At 51.7% G+C, this 17,065-nt stretch overlaps 1 protein-coding gene across 19 annotated transcripts in view; it reads left to right on the top strand.

Moving 5' to 3' along the window:
- The window catches only part of ASCC2 (activating signal cointegrator 1 complex subunit 2), a 50,071-nt gene extending 44,896 nt beyond the window's left edge, over positions 1-5,175 (top strand). For 10 of the 19 annotated variants that reach the window (XM_055374153.1, XM_055374144.1, XM_063704614.1 and 7 more), the window contains 5 exons: positions 117-216; positions 303-433; positions 1,253-1,370; positions 3,238-3,317; positions 4,602-5,175. In XM_055374153.1, the coding sequence (XP_055230128.1) occupies positions 117-216; positions 303-433; positions 1,253-1,370; positions 3,238-3,317; positions 4,602-4,773 (601 nt within the window). In that variant the 3' untranslated portion in view covers positions 4,774-5,175. The remainder of the gene's footprint in view (positions 1-116; positions 217-302; positions 434-1,252; positions 1,371-3,237; positions 3,318-4,601) is intronic. The other 9 variants (XM_019018577.3, XM_004063256.4, XM_019018579.3 and 6 more) reach the window with 1 other exon arrangement.
- The last annotated feature ends 11,890 nt before the right edge of the window (positions 5,176-17,065 follow it).

Raw genomic sequence — 17,065 nt, 5'->3', positions numbered from 1 at the left:
CTCTGTGACAGTCTGAGGGCTGGAGCAGTTAAGCCTGTGGTCTCTGGACCCTCCGTACCTTGCGGCCTTCCAAGCCTGATGGTTTTCCTTCCTCTCTTTCTGCTGTTCCTTCTCAGCACCAGGAAGGAGGAAAACACGCGGAGTTTGCTGAACGACAAGCATGCAGTGGCGGCACAGCGGCAGCGCTACGAGCAGTACAGCGTGGTGGTGGAGGAGGTAGGCCAGCAAGGCCAGGTCTCTGCTGGGCCAGGGAAACCAGGCCAGCCCCTGAGCCCCCCAAACCCATGCTTATGCCATTGCAGGTGCCACTGCAGCCAGGCGAGAGCCTGCCCTACCACAGTGTCTACTATGAGGATGAGTACGATGACACATACGATGGCAACCAGGTGGGCGCCAATGATGCAGACTCTGATGACGAGCTCATCAGCCGCAGGTGAGGTCATAGCGGGGGTGGCATTCCAGGGCAGAGCAGCTCTCAGGCCCATGGGGCTCCCTCACCCACTTGTTTACACAGATGTGGCAGATCCAGGGCCCAAACCCAGTCCTCCTGACTCCTAATCCAGTGCTCCTCCACCCCAGCCCACCCTGAATGGGGCAGCATTTATTCGGTGTCATGCAGTAGCTTTGCGTTTTTCTTTTTTGAGACAGTTTCACTCTGTCGCCCAGGCTGGAGTGCAGTGATGGAATCATGGCTGACTGCAGCCTTGACCTCCTGGACTACAAGTGATCATCCCACCTCAGCCTCCTGAGTAGCTGGGACTACAGGTGTGGTGTGCACCATCACACCCCGCTTTTTTATTTTTTGTGGAGGTGGGGTTCTCACTATGTTGCCCAGACTAGTCTCACCTCCTGGGCTCAAGCGATCCTTCCACCTCAACCTCCCAAAGTGTGGGTATTAACAGGCGTGAGCCACCACGCTCAGTCCATTTTTCTTCTTAATTGAAGAAAACGTTTTCAGGTGGAATGTTACAGCGATTCCCCAATACAGATCCAAGCAGAGCTGTCCTGACTGAAGAGAGGACTAGAGACCCTCCTGGCCCCATCTCAGTCGCCCTCTCAACCCCACCTCAAATTCTGTTAACCTCAGAGAATCCAGGGGCTGGAGCAAAGCTGGCTTGAAAGTCTTTTGGTTTTTCCCAACCTCCTGAGCCCTCCTGGCGGCCCCATCTCACCCAACCAGGTTCCCTCCTCCTGGTGGCTCTTGCTCCTGGTTGAACCTCATCTTTGATCTCATTTCTCTCTACACCCTCAGGCCATTCACCATCCCTCAGGTGCTGAGAACCAAAGTGCCTAGAGAAGGGCAGGAGGAGGATGATGACGATGAGGAAGACGAGGCTGACGAGGAGGCTCCCAAGGTACCTCCCTGGCAGGTAGCAGATGAAGGGGAGAGTGCAGTTCTGAGGGGTGAATCAGAAGGGCCCCTCACCCCTCCCTGTGTCTGGCCCTGAGGCAGCCCCAGCATCACTGGCAGGGACAGGAGGAGTCCCTTTGAGCCCAGGATGTCTGCTTGGAGAGCTACTGGCTTAGAACTCACTTCTGCTGCCCACTAGTGAGGACCCAGGGGACAGATTAAAGGCAGGGCCTCTGAGCCACCAGCTTCATTATTAGGCCCAGGAGCCTGGGGGTCAGGAGAAGGGCAGTTAGCAGCACCGTACCCAGGATGGCAATTCTTAAAATCAGAGAGGAGTTAGAGCCCAAGGGCCCTGGGAGGTCATCTGGATCGGTAAGTTAGAAAATTCTACTTTTTAGCAGCTAAACTTTTTATTTGAATGAAATCTTAACTAGAACCTCAACATACAGAACAGATAAAAGCGGTACTGCTCAGGTGACAGGGCAGCAACCTGGGATCATGCCCCACACCAGGGTGACAAATTCAGATGTTTCTGGGGCCAGGTCACCAACGGCAATGAGTAGCAGGGCCTGGTGGGGACTGCGCTGAGCAGTGGGAAGCACGTGCCCTGCCTCAGGGGCTCCTCGGTGCAAGCACAGACTCAGAGTTTCCACAGATTTATCTGCTTCTCAGGCAAGGGGTCAGCCAAGACTTTTATGTAAAACCTACCAGTTTTGTGTGTGTGTGTGTGTTTTGTTGTTGTTGTTGTTGTTTTGGAGATGGCGTCCCACTCTCGTCATCCAGGCTGGAGTGCAATGGTGCAACCTTGGCTCACTGCAACCTCCACCTCCCGGATTCAAGCGATTCTCCTGCCTCAGCCTCCCAAGTAGCTGGGATTACAGGAGCTCGCCACCATGCCTGGCTAATTTTTTGTATTTTCAGTAAAGACGGAGTTTCACCATGTTGGCCAGGCTGGTCTCCAACTCCTGACCTCAGGTGATCCACCTGCCTCGGCCTCCCAAAGTGCTGGGATTACAGGCATGAACCACCACACCCAGCCTTCTTCTTCTTATTTTTAGAGACAGAGTCTCGCTTTGTCACCTAGGCTAGGGTGCAGTGGTGCAGTCATGGCTTACTACAGCCTCAAACTCCTGGGCCCAAGCAATCCTCTCACCTCAGCTTCCCTAGTAGCTGGGATTATGGGCTCACACCACCACGCCTGGCTAGTTTTTATATGTTTTTGTAGAGATGGGATCTCACAGTGTTGCCCAGGCTGGTCTCAAACTCCTGGACTCAAGTGATCCTCCCACCTTGACCTCCCAAAGTGCTGGGATTACAGATGTAAACTACAGTGTCTGGCCTTTTTTTTTCCTTTTTAAAGCTACTGGCCACCAAAGCCTGTCTGTGGTCCCTAGGTCCCAGTTTTTCCTTGCACTGTTGGCACAGAAGGCTGTCCTTGAGAGTGGGCACTCCCACACATGCCGCTAGTGGTGCCACAGTGAGGCCTAGGCCTGCAGATCCTGGGACCACTTAGCTCCCACGGGTGGCTCCCGCAGTCTTCAGGGCCCTGCACAGCCTCTCACAGTGGCCATCCTGGCCTCCCCACCACTCCCATTTGTCATTGTTATGCCATAACTATGGTCTATCCACTCTACCAGCCTGTCCAGGAAGCCTCAGTCCCTTCAGCTGCCACCCGCTCAGGGAAGAGGTGGGGCAGGGGGCTCCTAATGGAAACCTCAGACCACAGTAATCCCACTCCATTCCTGGGCGTCGCTCTGCCAGGCTGCAGCTTCCCCCCACACCTGGCATGGAGGCATCGACAAGCTTCACTTGAGCAGGGCCTCATCGCTGCTTAGGAAAATGTGGCAGCTCCTGACTCCAGATTTGGTCTCCTCTCCCTTCCACAGCCCGACCATTTTGTGCAGGACCCTGCAGTGCTGAGAGAGAAGGCAGAAGCCAGGCGCATGGCCTTTCTCGCCAAGAAAGGGTGAGCATTCAAGGGGCTGCTTCTGGGGGGACCCCTCCCACCATCTGGGGAGGGCCCAGCCAGCCACCCAGGAAACCCACACGTACACCCTAAGTGCTCCATGTGTATTTAGTTTTCACGACAACCCGGTGAAGTAGCTACCATTATCACTATCCTTATTTGACAGATGAAAAAACTCAGGCCCAGAGACGTTAAGTAACCAGCCAGAAGTCACACAGCTAGTAGGTGATGTAGCAAAGATGGAGCCCAGTTGGCTCAGCTCCAGGGTCCCCACTCATAACCATTACTTGGTGAACACAGGAGGGGATTTATCACCCAACGTGTCCAGGGCTAGCTGATATCAGGCAGAGTGTAAATGTGAGAGAGCTCAGACAGACACACACACATCCTTTCTGGCTGATAGAGGTATGGAAGTGACGGGCACTTGAGTTGGGCCCCTAAGGGTGAAAAGGGCTCAGAGGAGTTTGTCATATGAGGGCAGAAAAGTAAGAAAGCAGGCGTGGTCAGGAGAGGGATCTTCGAGGGGAGCTGAGATCAGTACCCAGAGACTCCTCAACCAGGCCCCACATCTTCCCAGTGAGGAAACATTGAGAGGGGCCAAGGATCTGCCTCCACCTAAGGCCAAGCCAGGAGTAGAAGCCCACTCCCACATCCCGGCCCTAGGCTTCATGCAGCACTGTCTGCTGGGTTCAGGAGGCCTGGCCACAGGGAAGGCATTTGGATTTCATTCTGAAGGCAGTGGGGAGCCACAGAAGGTTGTTGAGCAGGGAGCAGAGCAACCCTGACTTCTCATCCATCCCAGCCCCCTGAGTGCGGAGCTCTGGCAAATCCCAGTGGTCAAGATGGTCTGAAAGGGCCCTAGGTCACATCTGTGAGTGCACTTGGTCTTTGGAGGCTGCCAGGCAAAGCCCTAGGGTGGAGAACAGGAGTAATGTCTCAGCTGCAGCATGTGGCCCCAGATGGAGAAAGAAGGAGACCCACCTGAAGCCCTCCCTGTCTCCTGTAGGCTGTGTCAGCTCTCTAGCTGTTCCTCCGCTACACGTAGCAATGGGTGGACCTGGAAGCAAGGCCCAGAGAAGAGAAAACACCAGGCTCGGGGCTGGTCAGAGCCCCAGGGCCCTGCCCCTGCCGGGCTCCATCTCTCCTTCCATCTGAAGTTGGGACATGAGTGACCAGGCCCAGTCTATGTCCTCTCCCAGTGAACAGCAAGGCAGGCTGTGAGCTCTCCCGCCAGAGCCTCTTCCGGCTGACAGGTTCTCGTGGGGTGGGTTGTTCCTCCCTCAGGTACCGGCATGACAGCTCAACAGCAGTGGCCGGCAGCCCCCGAGGCCATGGGCAGAGCCGCGAGACAACCCAGGAACGCAGGAAGAAGGAAGCCAACAAGGCGACAAGAGCCAACCACAACCGGAGAACCATGGCCGACCGCAAGAGGAGCAAAGGCATGATCCCATCCTGAGACCTGGTGCAGGGCCAGCGGGGAGGCAGCGGCACCAGACTCACCAGACCGCGCTCCCATCGCCTGGGGCCTCTTCACTAGGGGCCCCAAGTTCAACTCAACCCCTCAACAGCCTCAGTTTTGCAGCCCCTGAGAAGGCCGCCTCTCATCCACCAGCCAGCCATGAGCGCCTTCCTGCAGAACACACAGTGCCTTATGCCACAGCCGAAGAATCCGTGGGGCCGGCAAGCAGGCACCTTCCCCCAGCTGCGCTGGCGGGAAACAGATGGGGATGGAGTCCCAAGGCAAGCGCCCCAAACCTCGGGCCGCAAGACACCACTTCCCCTTTACCCTGGACAGCAGGAAACCGGTATATTCAAAAACACAAAAAGTCCTGCTAATAAAATTTTTGACCCTTTCAAACGATCTGTGTATGTCCATGACCCACATTCCCTGTGTCTCATTCTTCAGGGACAGCTGCCAGCTGGAGGACAGGAAGGCAGGATGGTCACTGTGCTCTCTCCGTCATCCTCTCCTGCTTGTGGCTCCTGTAACCCCTCTAATGCTGCTCTGCCTTGCTGTGTGACCCCAGAACATCACCCCCTTCTCTGAGCCTCCAGTCCTTGCTAGTGGAATGAAGGGCTGGGTGGGGTGAGCCCCTGTGGTCCTTTGCATTTTCTCATTCAGTTATGACAGCTCCACCGTAGGAGGTAGGTACCATTTTCAGCCCGGTAGTACAGATAAGGAAAATGAGGCACTGAGGGCTGAAGGCACCTGCCCCCGCCACAGCTAGGAAGTGGCAGAACAGGGATTGGACCCTGGCCTTTACAGGGCTCTAGACCCCTGTAGGTGGTGTCATCTCCATCTCACAACTGGCCCAAGGACATTCAGCCAGTGGCAGAGGCAGTACCCAAACTCAGCACCTCATGGTTGTATCTACATTGTAATAAATCCCCCCAAATCTAGAGTTCGGACAGAAACCTTAAGAAACAAGTGAGAATGTCACTGCCAAGCCCTGTCAAAGTGAGTGGGACTTGGGCCTGTTTCCTCAAAGCCCCTTCCCAGGCATGGCCAACCAGTTCCTAGCGTGGCAGCAGATGCCAGGCCACCCTGCGTGTTGTCACTCAATGGCGAGTCAACAGCGGGGCATTGACTGGGCTGACCCTAGCCCAGCCTAGCCTGGAGCCCCATCCTATCAGCGGAAGCCAGGGCCCATGCCTGGCTGGACCTTGACAAATCACCCTGGATGCTGGTGCAATTTATTTGCACGTGCTTAGGATGAGAGTCTGAAGCAGAGGCAGACAGGCACTTGATGGATTGGTTTTGTTAGGTCAGCCCGCACAAGTGAAAATCAATGGCAATCCCTCTACCTGGCCAGCCCTCTTGGTGTATTTGAGATGCAGAGCAGATACGGAGGTGGTGTCCTCCCCCTGAGCTGCTGAATTAGCTGAGATCAGGCCCAGGGTCAGCCGTCCTGACAGGCAGCAGGAAGACTCTGTTTCCTCCTGGAGGCATTTGCCAGGGACCTCCCTAAACTCCTCAGGTCCAGTGCTTGTCCCTGGAGCAAGGCAAGGTGAGTTGGGAGTTCCCAGGATTTGCTGGTCTTACCTGTTCCTGTTCACACGGCCCCTCTCACATTCTCTTAGTCATCTATACCTCCCACCCACCTGGACTGGTGTTCAGGCCTCATGTGAAAATCCTGGTTTAAAGTATTTGAGAAGGAGTCAGTTTTTCAAATTTTTCAGAATGTAGTGCCAGGTCAAACTTCATCTCCCTTGAGGATCTACTACTTTCTCGTTTCAGATCTTGAAAGCACTCTTTCAGAGGTGCTTTGAAAACAGCTTAGGGGCCATCCAGAATGGTGTTCCTACGCCTACTGCCTCGCCTCTCAGGGCCTCAGTTTTCCCATCTGTACAGTGATCCTGTTGGACCAGATGAAATCTTTCCACCTGGTGCCAGTTAAATCCTCTGAGGAGATCCCAAGGTTTAATTAACATTGGCAGCTGCTCCAGCCTGTGCAACATAGCAAGACCCGATCCCTCCAGAAAATAATAAATAAGGTGGGTATGGTGGTGCACACCTGTAGTCCCAGCTACGCAGGAGGTTGAGGCTGGAGGATCACTTGAGCCCAGGAGTTGGAGGGTGCACCCAGGAGTTGGAGGCTGCAGTGAGCTATAATCATGCCACTGCACTTCAGCCTGGGCAACGAGTGAGACCTTGTCTCTTTTTTTTTTTGAGACGGAGTCTTGCTCTGTCACCCAGGCTGGAGTGCAGTGGCACGATCTCGGCTCACTGCAACCTCCGCCTCCCGGGTTCCAGTGATGCTCCTGCCTCAGCCTCCCGAGTAGCTGGGACTACAGGTGTGCACCACCGTGCCCGGCTAATTTTTGTATTTTTAGTAGAGATGGGGTTTCATCATGTTGGCCAGGCTAGTCTCGAACTCCTGACCTCGTGATCCACCCACCTCAGCCTCCCAAAGTGCTGGGATTATAAGCATGAGCCACCGCACCCAGCCAGAGACCTTGTCTCTTAAAAGGAAAAAAAAAATTTGCAGCTGCAGAAGTGTTAGAAGCGAAGTGGGGCTAGAAATGCCTGCTGGGTCACTGCATCCCACCATCCCCACTGCTGCTTCTACACGGGTATTTTCTAAGTGCCTTCTCTAGGCCCTGGCAAAGAACACGACTATCACATTTGCCAGCAAGCTTTGAAGACCTTGCGTCTCCAAGAGGACTTAAGACTCCAGCGTCTTTGTTCCTAATCTGTGGGTGGCAATGTCATGGGCATGTGTGTTTGAACAGTGCTTCTGTGCCTCTGTGAGGTGGTGGGGCAGAGCCGGTCCTTGTTTACTAAAAGGGACCCGAGAGCCCCCACAGGGGTGGGAGGATGGGTTAGGCTTAAAGAGCCAGGTGCAGTCTGGAAGAAGAAAGGATTGGTGAGAACTTGCATGGCCCTGCCACACCAGGAGCTTGGGTAAAATCATACTGGGAGGGAAATGAAACAAAAAAAGTCAACACCCAAGAAATGCAGGGGGGTAACTCGACCACCTCTGTAAAGAAGAAAAAAAGCAAACAAAAGAAAAATGCAAGGGGGTGTTGTGTAGCTGTTTAAAATGATATCAACAGAGACTTGGTAGTGACATGGGAAACTAAATATTCAAGAATTTTTAAAAGTAGAATACATGATTGATGCACCATGATGGTGAAAATGTTAATTTTTTTTTCATACAAACCAAGCAAGTCTGGAAGGGAATGTGCATAAATGAAAATAATAGAGGCCGGGCATGGTGGCTCACGCCTATAATCTCAGCACTTTGGGAGGCCGGGGCAAGTGGATCACCTGAAGTCAGGAGTTTGAGACCAGCCTGGCCAACATAACGAAACCCCGTCTCCACTAAAAATACAAAAATTAGCCGGGGGTGGTGGCACACACCTGTAATCCCAGCCACTCAGGAGGCTGAGGCAGGGGAATCACTTGAACCCAGGAGGCAGAGGTTGCAGTGAGCAGAGACTGCGCCATTGCACTCCAGCCTGGGTGACAGAGTGAGACTCCGTCTCAAAAAATAATAATAATAATTAAAATTAATTAAAAAAATAAAAATTAGCCAGGCATAGTGGTGCTCAGCTGTAGTCCCAGTCCTGACTATTCATGAGGTTGAGGCTAAGCCCAGGAGTTCGAGGCTGCAGTGAGCTATGATCAAGCCACTGCACTTAGGCTTGGATGACAGAGCAAGGCCCTGTCTCTAAAAAAAAAGAAAAAAAAAAAAAAGGCAGAAGGGAAGGAGTTAAGGCCAGAAGGCAGGCTAGCCCACTGCCTAGTCAGTGGTTCAAAGCGCAGTTCTCAGTGTTTGCAGCTTGTTCTCAGAAATCAGGGACTGGGCGGTCAGCCCGGCTGGAAGGGAAAAGGAAGAGGAGGACAAGTGCATCCACTCACATATTCGCCAAAAATCGACTATGTGTCAGGCATGTGTGAGAAGAACCCAGACTCTGCCTTCTTGGAATTCACTGTACAAGAGGCATGTGGATATTATATAAGACATTTTGTAAAAATGATTAATAATTGTGCTAAATCCTAATACATGAATGAAGAAATGAGTGGGAAGAGAAATAAACAAGCAAAATCAACAGAAAGAGGCTGAGAGCAAAGAGAATTCCCAGAAGCAGAGAGAGAGAGAGAGAGATTAACTAGGCAGAGGCAATGGGGTTCACTGGGGCTCTGCCAGGAAGTGGCGGGGAGGCAGCCAGCAGGAAGAATGGAACAGGAGCATCCTTCTTGGAAGGAAATTGGCATTGACAAGGAAGAGGGGGCTTAGAGGTGGGGAGGGGTGTTGGCACCCAGAGCATGTTTATGGGATGCCTAGAAGGAGCTGGGGAGGCACCCAGGCTCCAGGGGACCCACCTGGGGGAAGGCCAGTCCCCAGGGAGAGGAAGGGTGGAGCAGAGGCTCCCCAGAGCAGCTTGGCATCTGGCCTTCTCTAAATCTCTGAGTGTGGGGCAGCAAGGCAGGGGCTTTGACTGTGGCCAGAGGCTGTTGCAATTCAGTAGTCAGAACTAGGGTTAAAAATTCATTCTGAGGGCTGGGTGCAGTGGCTCATGCCTGTAATCCCAGCACTTTGAAAGACGGAGGTGGGTGGATTGCTTGAGCCTGGGGGTTCAAGAACAGCTAGGGCAACATGGCGAAACCTCGTCTCTACAAAAAATAGAAAAATTAGCCAGGTGTGGTGGCATGCACCTGTAGCCCTAGCTACTCGGGAGCCTGAGGTGGGAGGATCACTTGAGCCTGGTGGGGTGAAGGCTGCAGTGAGCCCTGAGCATGCCACTGCACTCCAACCTGGGCAACAGAGCAAGACCCTGTCTCAAAAAAAAAAAAAATCGTTCTTTCTAGAGGTTACCCTATATGTGTATGGGGTGGGGGTGGGGATCCTCAAAACGAGCATGAAATTCTCACTTCACATCACACTGAAAATTCCCTTCCAACGATCGATAATCAGCAAGAGGATTTCATACAGACTGGCGGAATTCAGTACATCTTAAAGGGCATTTAGTCCAGATTTTCTCCACCTATTTCAACCCCCAACCAGCCCCAATCTTAGGCTTTGGAATTCCAGACATCCCCCTCTCCCCTGGGGGTGGGGAGCTTTGTCCTGCTTAAGACTCTGCTGGGGCCAGGTGTGGTGGCTCACGCCTGTAATTCCAATACTTTGGGAGGCTGAGGTGGGCGGATCACCTGAGGTCAGGAGTTGGAGACCAGCCTGGCCAACATGGTGAAATCCCGTCTCTACTAAAAATACAAAAATTAGCTGGGTATGGTGGCACACATCTGTAGTCTCCAGCTACTTGGGAGGCCGAGGCACAAGAATCACTTGAACCCGGGAGGTGGAGGTTGCAGTGAGCCAAGATAACACCACTGCACTCCAGCGTGAGCAACAGAGCAAGACTCTGTCTCAAAAAAAAAGACTTTGCTGAGCTTCTGTGGCTCTCCTCCAGCCATGGAGGTTTCCTCCAGCTTTACTTACTGTGGTCTGAATTACAAAAATGACAGGTACTTAATTCTAGTTTTCTGAATATGAAATGATGACGGTGACGCTGCCTTTTCTAGCAACAGGAGTCCACTCTCAGCACTCTGACATGTCCCTTAAGTGCTCTGCCATCCTAAGGAGATTGTAATTATGGTTTTCTCCTCCTTAAAGTGATTTTACGCAGAAGAGCCAGGTGGAAAAGGGGCCCCCAGTGAGAAAAGCACCAATGATTCCTATAAAGGTAGGAATTTCTCTTTCTTATTTTATTTTATTATCATTTCTAATAATACAGACAGGGTTTCACCATGTTGCCCAGGCTGGTTTTGAACTCCTGGGCTCAAGTGATCCTCCTGCCTTGACCTCCCAAAGTGCTGGGATTACAGGTGTGAGCCACCATGCCCAGCCAAGTTGGGAATTTTCTTTGAAGAGTTTACAGGCAGGCTCCCCCTCACCTCCCATCTCAGGGGCTCATCTGCATCCTGAGTGTTCTTTCACACCCAGACTCCAGGCTTCAACATATTTGTCCTTTTTACTGTTCATTTGTTCATAAAGGCGGCCTGGAGTAGTGAAAAGAGCACTGGATTAAAATTTAGGAGACTAGGGTCTGGCCCTGGATTTTAAGGAGCTGTGTGACCTTGGGTCAGTCACTTGGCCTCTGTGGGCTTTCTTCTTTTGAGGGTTTCTTCTTTTGAGAAACGGGGGAGGCCAGGCGCAGTGGCTCACACCTATAATCCCAGCACTTTGGGAGGCCCAGGTGGGCAGATCACTTGAGGTCGGGAGTTCGAGACCAGCCTGGCCAACATGGTGAAACCCCATCTCTACTAAAAATACAAAAATTAGCCAGGCATAATGGTGCATGCCTGCAGTCCCAGCTACTCCACGAGGCTGAGGCAGGAGAATCACTTGAACCTGGAAGGCGGAGGTTGCAGTAAGCCGAGATTGCATGATTGCACTCTAGCCTGGGAAACAGAGCGAGACTCCATCTCAAAACAAAAAAGAAGAAGAAGACAAATGGCGGATAAGCATTGTCCCTTGCCCTCTTGCCTCATGGGCACAGGTAATCTCGAGGATCAGATGAGATCAGAACGGGGAGGGCACTGGGAAAGCAGCGTACCCTGTTCAAATGGGAGAGACGGAAACTCCTATGACGAGCAGGCAGCCCTGTCTACCCTGTATTTGGAGCCATTTCCACCTCTCCCTTCTTTTTTTTTTTTTTTTTTTTTGAGCTGGAGTCTTGCTCTGTCACCCAGGCTGAAGTGCAGTGGCGCGATCTTGGCTCACTGCAACCTCCACCTCCCAGGTTCAAGCAATTCTCCTGCTTCAGCCTCCCAAGTAGCTGGGATTACAGGCACGCCCCACTAGGCCCAGCTAATTTTTGTATTTTTAAAAGAGACTGGATTTCACCATGTTGGCCAGGCTGGGCTCGAACTCCTGACCTCAGGTGATCCACCTCCCTGGGTCTCCCAAAGTGCTGGGATTACAGGCGTGAGCCATTGTGCCCAGCCATCTCCCTTCTTTTAACCACCCTGCCAGAAACCCCTTTGCACTCATCACCTGCTATTTCCGGGGGGGCACAGTTCGAAGCATGGAATTCTGGGGTCCTAGGGCCATGAACAGTTATAGAGCGGCCCGTCACTCTGAGTTTTGGCTGGTAGTTCTTGCTGGTGGGACAGAATCGAGGGTGGCTTGAACTCCAAGGCTTTTGCCTCCATGGGTGACTTCTGTCGTGAAACAGCCTCTCCCCAGGCCCTTGTCTCTAGGGAAGGTTGGAAACTCCATATTTGAGCCCTTTGGATGGGAGTTTGTTTAGAAGAAAGTGAAGCTACTGGCCCCTTCACTCTGATGGGCTCCCCAGGTGCCCCATGACAGAGCCAATGTCCACAGCCCAGCCTTCAGGGTCAGAGGCCTTGCCACAGGACAGTGACGTGACAGATGAGGACCAGCTTGATGACCTGTCAAACAGGAGGTGGCCTGTCACACCTGGAAAACCACACTCCCCTGCTTGAGAGAGGCCTACACAGAAAGGCATTTAACGCTCCCCAGGGTGTTAATTCAGAGTAAGACGTGATGGCCAGGTCAGACCTTTTCCCTGGGGGACCAGGGTCCTCTAAATGGCTGGTGGCCTATTTTGCTTTTGCCATTCAGAGCAGGGGCTAGGCTCTGGGGTCAGAACTGAACTGGGCTCAGCCACTCCCTGGCTCTCTGACTTTGAGCAAGGTGGCCTCACCTTCCAAAGCCACAGTTGTCCTATCAATGAACTGGAGATGTTGGCAGGGTGGCTGGGATAAGGTGTGTACAGTCCCGGTCTGCTGTGAGACAAGCTAGTGAGCTCACAGGGACTGGGCTGGGAGAGGAGTGGCAGGTACTTCCCGCCAATGCTCCAGCTGGCTTTCTGTGCACCCCACCCCCCACTCTCTTGGCAGAGCTGCCCTAATTCCTCCTGGGCCATCTCCCAGAAGCCTTTGGGCTCTGGATGGCCTGGATACACAAGCTGGACACAGAAGACAGGCCTGGTAAGTGTGCAATCGGTGTCCTGGGAGCCCAGAGGAGGTGCCCCACACAGCTTTGTAGGACTGGAAATTACCCTCAGTGAATCCTTGAAACAAAGCCAGGAAAATAGTTGATTAAAAGTCTTGTTTGGAAGTTCAGGCCGGGCGCAGTGGCTCACGCCTATAATCCCAGCACTTTGGGAGGCCAAGGCGGGCGGATCACCTGAGGTCAGGAGTTCGAGACCAGCCTGGCCAACATAGTGAAACCCTGTCTCTACTAAAAGTAAAAAATTAGCCGGGCGTGGTGGCATGTGCCTATAATCCCAGCTACTAGGGAGGTTGAGGCAAGAGAATTGCTTGAACCCGGGAGGTGGAGGTTACAGTGAGCCGAGATCGCACCACTGCACTCCAGCCTGGGCAACAGAATGAGACTCTGTCTCAAAAATAAAAATAAAAACAAAAAGGAAGTTCAGTCACTTGCTTTTGGCTGCAAAGTGGCTGAGTCAGAATTCAAACCCAGATTTGCAGCTTCCAAAGTCCATTCTCTCAGCCCCTATAGGCTTTCCTCCCCTATAGCTAGGCACTTGAACTGGAAGCTACAATACTCCACATGTGGTTAGCTCAGCATGAAAAAGAGGGCCTATCACCTCCTTTGTTCTAAATACCCTGCTTTTGCTGATATAGCCTGTAATTCAAGTCATTCTATTGGCAGAGGGGCAGGGGAAAGGGAAGAGAGTAGAAAGCTGGTCAGGGGAAAGGGAAGAGAGTAGGAAGCTGGGCAGGACATATTTCCCCAATCTCTGCTCTGCTGTAGCCTCTCCTGGCTGCCAGTGGAGGGAAAAGATTCCCTGCAGAGGGCCCAATGGAAGGAGATGTTTCCATTAGGAAAGCTTGGTGAGCTAAAGAGATCAGGCATCGCATGGAGTTGCAGCCCCGGGCAAGAGGTGGCCCTCCCTGTTTGGGGCCTGCACAGGAGGGAGACAGAAGCCTGCTGAGACAGCAAGGATGGAGGGAACTGAGAGGACTCTGTTCTCAGTGAAAGGTGTTGGGGAGAGATAAGGGATGCCCGAGGAAGATACACGGTTGCTGGGGCTTAAAATAGTGTTGGAGGCATGGAAAATGAGATTGCCAAGGGACAAAAAGGAGAACACAGGAAAGCGATCAGGCCTCAGAGGGAGGGAAGGGATGCCGAGAACACGATTTTAAAGCAGCTGGGACAATGAGGGGGAGGCACTTGGCTGATTCAGCTGTACAGTCAGCCCCAAAGCGCTCAGCCTGCATTTTTGTGGATCAAATATGCTAATTAGGCACAGGTCCCTGAAGACTGTGCGGGGAGACCCATTCATTTACCCTCTGTAGCAACATAACAAATGACCCCTCCTAGACCTGTGCTAAGCACATCACAAGCACTCTCATATATTTTCCCAACCACCCTGTGACATGTCAGCATCATTATTCCATTTTTCAGATGAGGAAACTGAGGGTCAGAAAGGGGAAACAACCTGCCCAAGGAGCCCCAGCCAAAGAGCAGCAGGGCTAGGATTCAAACTCAGGCATATCCTGTCTCCCTAATCCATGCCCAGGCATAAGGTGATGGAGCAAATGAAAGCCCAGCAAGGACCCTATTTGGTAGGTTTGCGAAGTGAGATTTGAGGTAGCCTGGGTCTTACATGTCAGGCTAGGGAATATGAACTTGATCTTGTTGTGGGCAGTGGGGAGCCATTGAAGGTGTTTGAGCAGGGGCATCAGTCTGGCCTTACAAGAGTGCAATGGAGGCTGGGTGCGGTGGCTTACGCCTGTAATCCCAGCACTTTGGGAGGCCGAGGTGGGTGGATCACCTGAGGTAAGGAGTTTGAGACCAGCCTGACCAACATGGTGAAACCCCATCGCTACCAAAAATACAAAATTAGCTGGGTGTGGTGGTGCATGCCTGTAATCCCAGGTACTTGGGAGGCTGAGGCAGGAGAATTGCTTGAACCCAGGAGGCAGAGGTTGCAGTGAGCTGAGATCGTGCCGTTGCACTCCAGCCTGGGCAATAAGAGTGAAACTCCATCTCAAAAAAAAAAAAAGTGCAATGGAGAAGAAGGGTTCCAGAGCAATCAGGGAAGGTTCTGGATAAAAGTTTTTTGTTTTGTTTTGCTTTTTGAGACAGGGTGTCACTCTGCCACCCAGGCTGGAGGGCAGTGTTGTGACCTTGGTTCACTGCAACCTCCACCTCCCAAGCTCGAGTGATCCTCCCACCTCAGCTTCCTGAGTAGCTGGGACTGCAGGTGTGCACCACCACACCCAGCTAATTTTTGTATTTTTTGTAGAGATGGGGTTCCCCCATGTTTCCCAGGCTGGTCTCAAACTACTGAGCTCAAGCGATCTGCCTGCCTCAGCCTCCCAAAGTGCTGAGATTACAGGTGTGAGCCACTGTGCCCAGTCTAGGCAGAAGTTTCAAAATGGGGATAGGCCAGGAGCAGCAAGAAGGCAGTCAGCACCAAGCAGCTGCCAGCCAACACTTTCGCTACACTCCATCATTGCTCTGTCCTTGATGCCTGCCGGAGTCTGCCCTTGGCATTCGGTCTATATATAAATTCAAGCATATCAGGCCAAGGCCCCAAAGAAAAGAGAAAAATTATTTTTTTTTACATGGCACATAGTAATAAATATGAGCATAGCCAATGGTCCTGCATTTGGATCTCTGCTCTACTCTCACTAGCTGTGTTACCCTGGACAAGACACTTAACCTCTCTGAGCCTCATTTTCCACCTTGGAATGAAGATCCAGTGACACAGGGTACATGTGCGGCACCTGGCCCAGGCCTGCCCTCGAGTGAGTGCCCAGAGAAGGCACTATTTTTGTGTGTGTGATCTTCTGTGTGTGCTGGTTGCCTGCCCCACACAGTACAGAGTGTTCGTCCTTTGCTATCACTCAAGCAGCCGCCACAACCTCCGTCTTGTGCAAGGAATTTGTATTCTCTCCAACTCTGCACATTGCTCAGGCATTTTAAATTCATTGATTTCTGTCCTTTCCCCAGAGGACTTCAAACTCATTTGTAGGACGGTCCTTGTTCCTTGTGTTTGGAAGGGCTGACTGAGTCACGGGGATGGAATCTATTTCTTTTTAATAACTTACATTGCTTTCCCCCCTTAGTACAAAAGCAGTAACATGCTGGGTGTGGCTCACACAAATAAGCAAAGGAAAACTACTGATAATCCTGCCATGCGGAAATAATCACTGTTAAGATTTTAGTTCTTATCCTTCCAGCATTTTTTTTTTTAGAAAAAAAGAATACACACAATGGTTTTCTACAAATATGGGATCGTACTACACATGCTATTATCACCATTTATTCAGGTAATGAGATATTGTGAACATCTTTCTGTTTCTCATCTGCATCATGTCGAATGGCTTACTTGTCTTCTATTATACCATGCTTTAGTCGGGCAATTCCCTGTTTTTGTACATTGAGGTTGTTTCTAATTATTTGCCGTTAAGCTACAATGAAGAGTCTCCTGGCTAAATATTTGCCCACAATCATGATTATCTTCTCAGGATAAATTCTTAGAAATAGAATTGCTGGGTCAAGTTTTTTGACTGATGTTGTTGAATGGGTCTTCCCGCCAGCAGTGTTTGAAACAATCATTTCCCATATCTTGGCTCATGCCGGATATTATAATGATTAAAAAAAAACTTTGTGAATTTAATAAGTAAAAGGACATCTAGTGATTTTTATTTTGCCAATCTGTTGTTACAGAGCTTCAAGAAGCAGATGCAGGTATAAAATGGGCCGGAGAAAGATGCAGAGGTAGGGAGGGGAGTGTGGTGGGTACCCATAGTCCCTTCAGTACGAAAGATTTACCACCTCAGATGCTGGACGTGCTGTCGGCCTCTTCAGGGATTGGCCAGGCTGAAGAGAACTGCCCTGCCCTGTCTGCCCACCTCCTAGGCAGCAGCCTCCAGTGAGTGATCAAAAGAGACTACAGTCTGGGTGCGGTGGCTCACACCTGTAATCCCAGCACTTTGGGAGGCCGAGGAGGGTGGATCACAAGATCAGGAGTTTGAGACCAGCCTGGCCAACATAGTGAAACCCTGTCTCTACTAAAAATACCAAAACTAGCCAGACGTGGTGGTGGGAGCCTGTAGTCCCAGCTACTCGGGAGACTAAGGTGGGAAAATCACCTGAATCCAGGAGGCGGAGGTTACAGTGAGCCAAGATCATGCCATTGCACTCCAGCCTGGGTGACAGAGCAAGACTCCGTCTTAAAAACAACAACAACAACAACAAAAACACAACACATCTACATCTTGGTCTGACTTCTTT

This window comes from Gorilla gorilla, chromosome 23 (assembly GCF_029281585.2).
Source record: "Gorilla gorilla gorilla isolate KB3781 chromosome 23, NHGRI_mGorGor1-v2.1_pri, whole genome shotgun sequence".
NCBI classification, from domain to species: Eukaryota; Metazoa; Chordata; class Mammalia; order Primates; family Hominidae; genus Gorilla; species Gorilla gorilla.
Note: the sequence above shows the minus strand (reverse complement) of the source record. Positions and strands in the feature narration are given on the sequence as shown.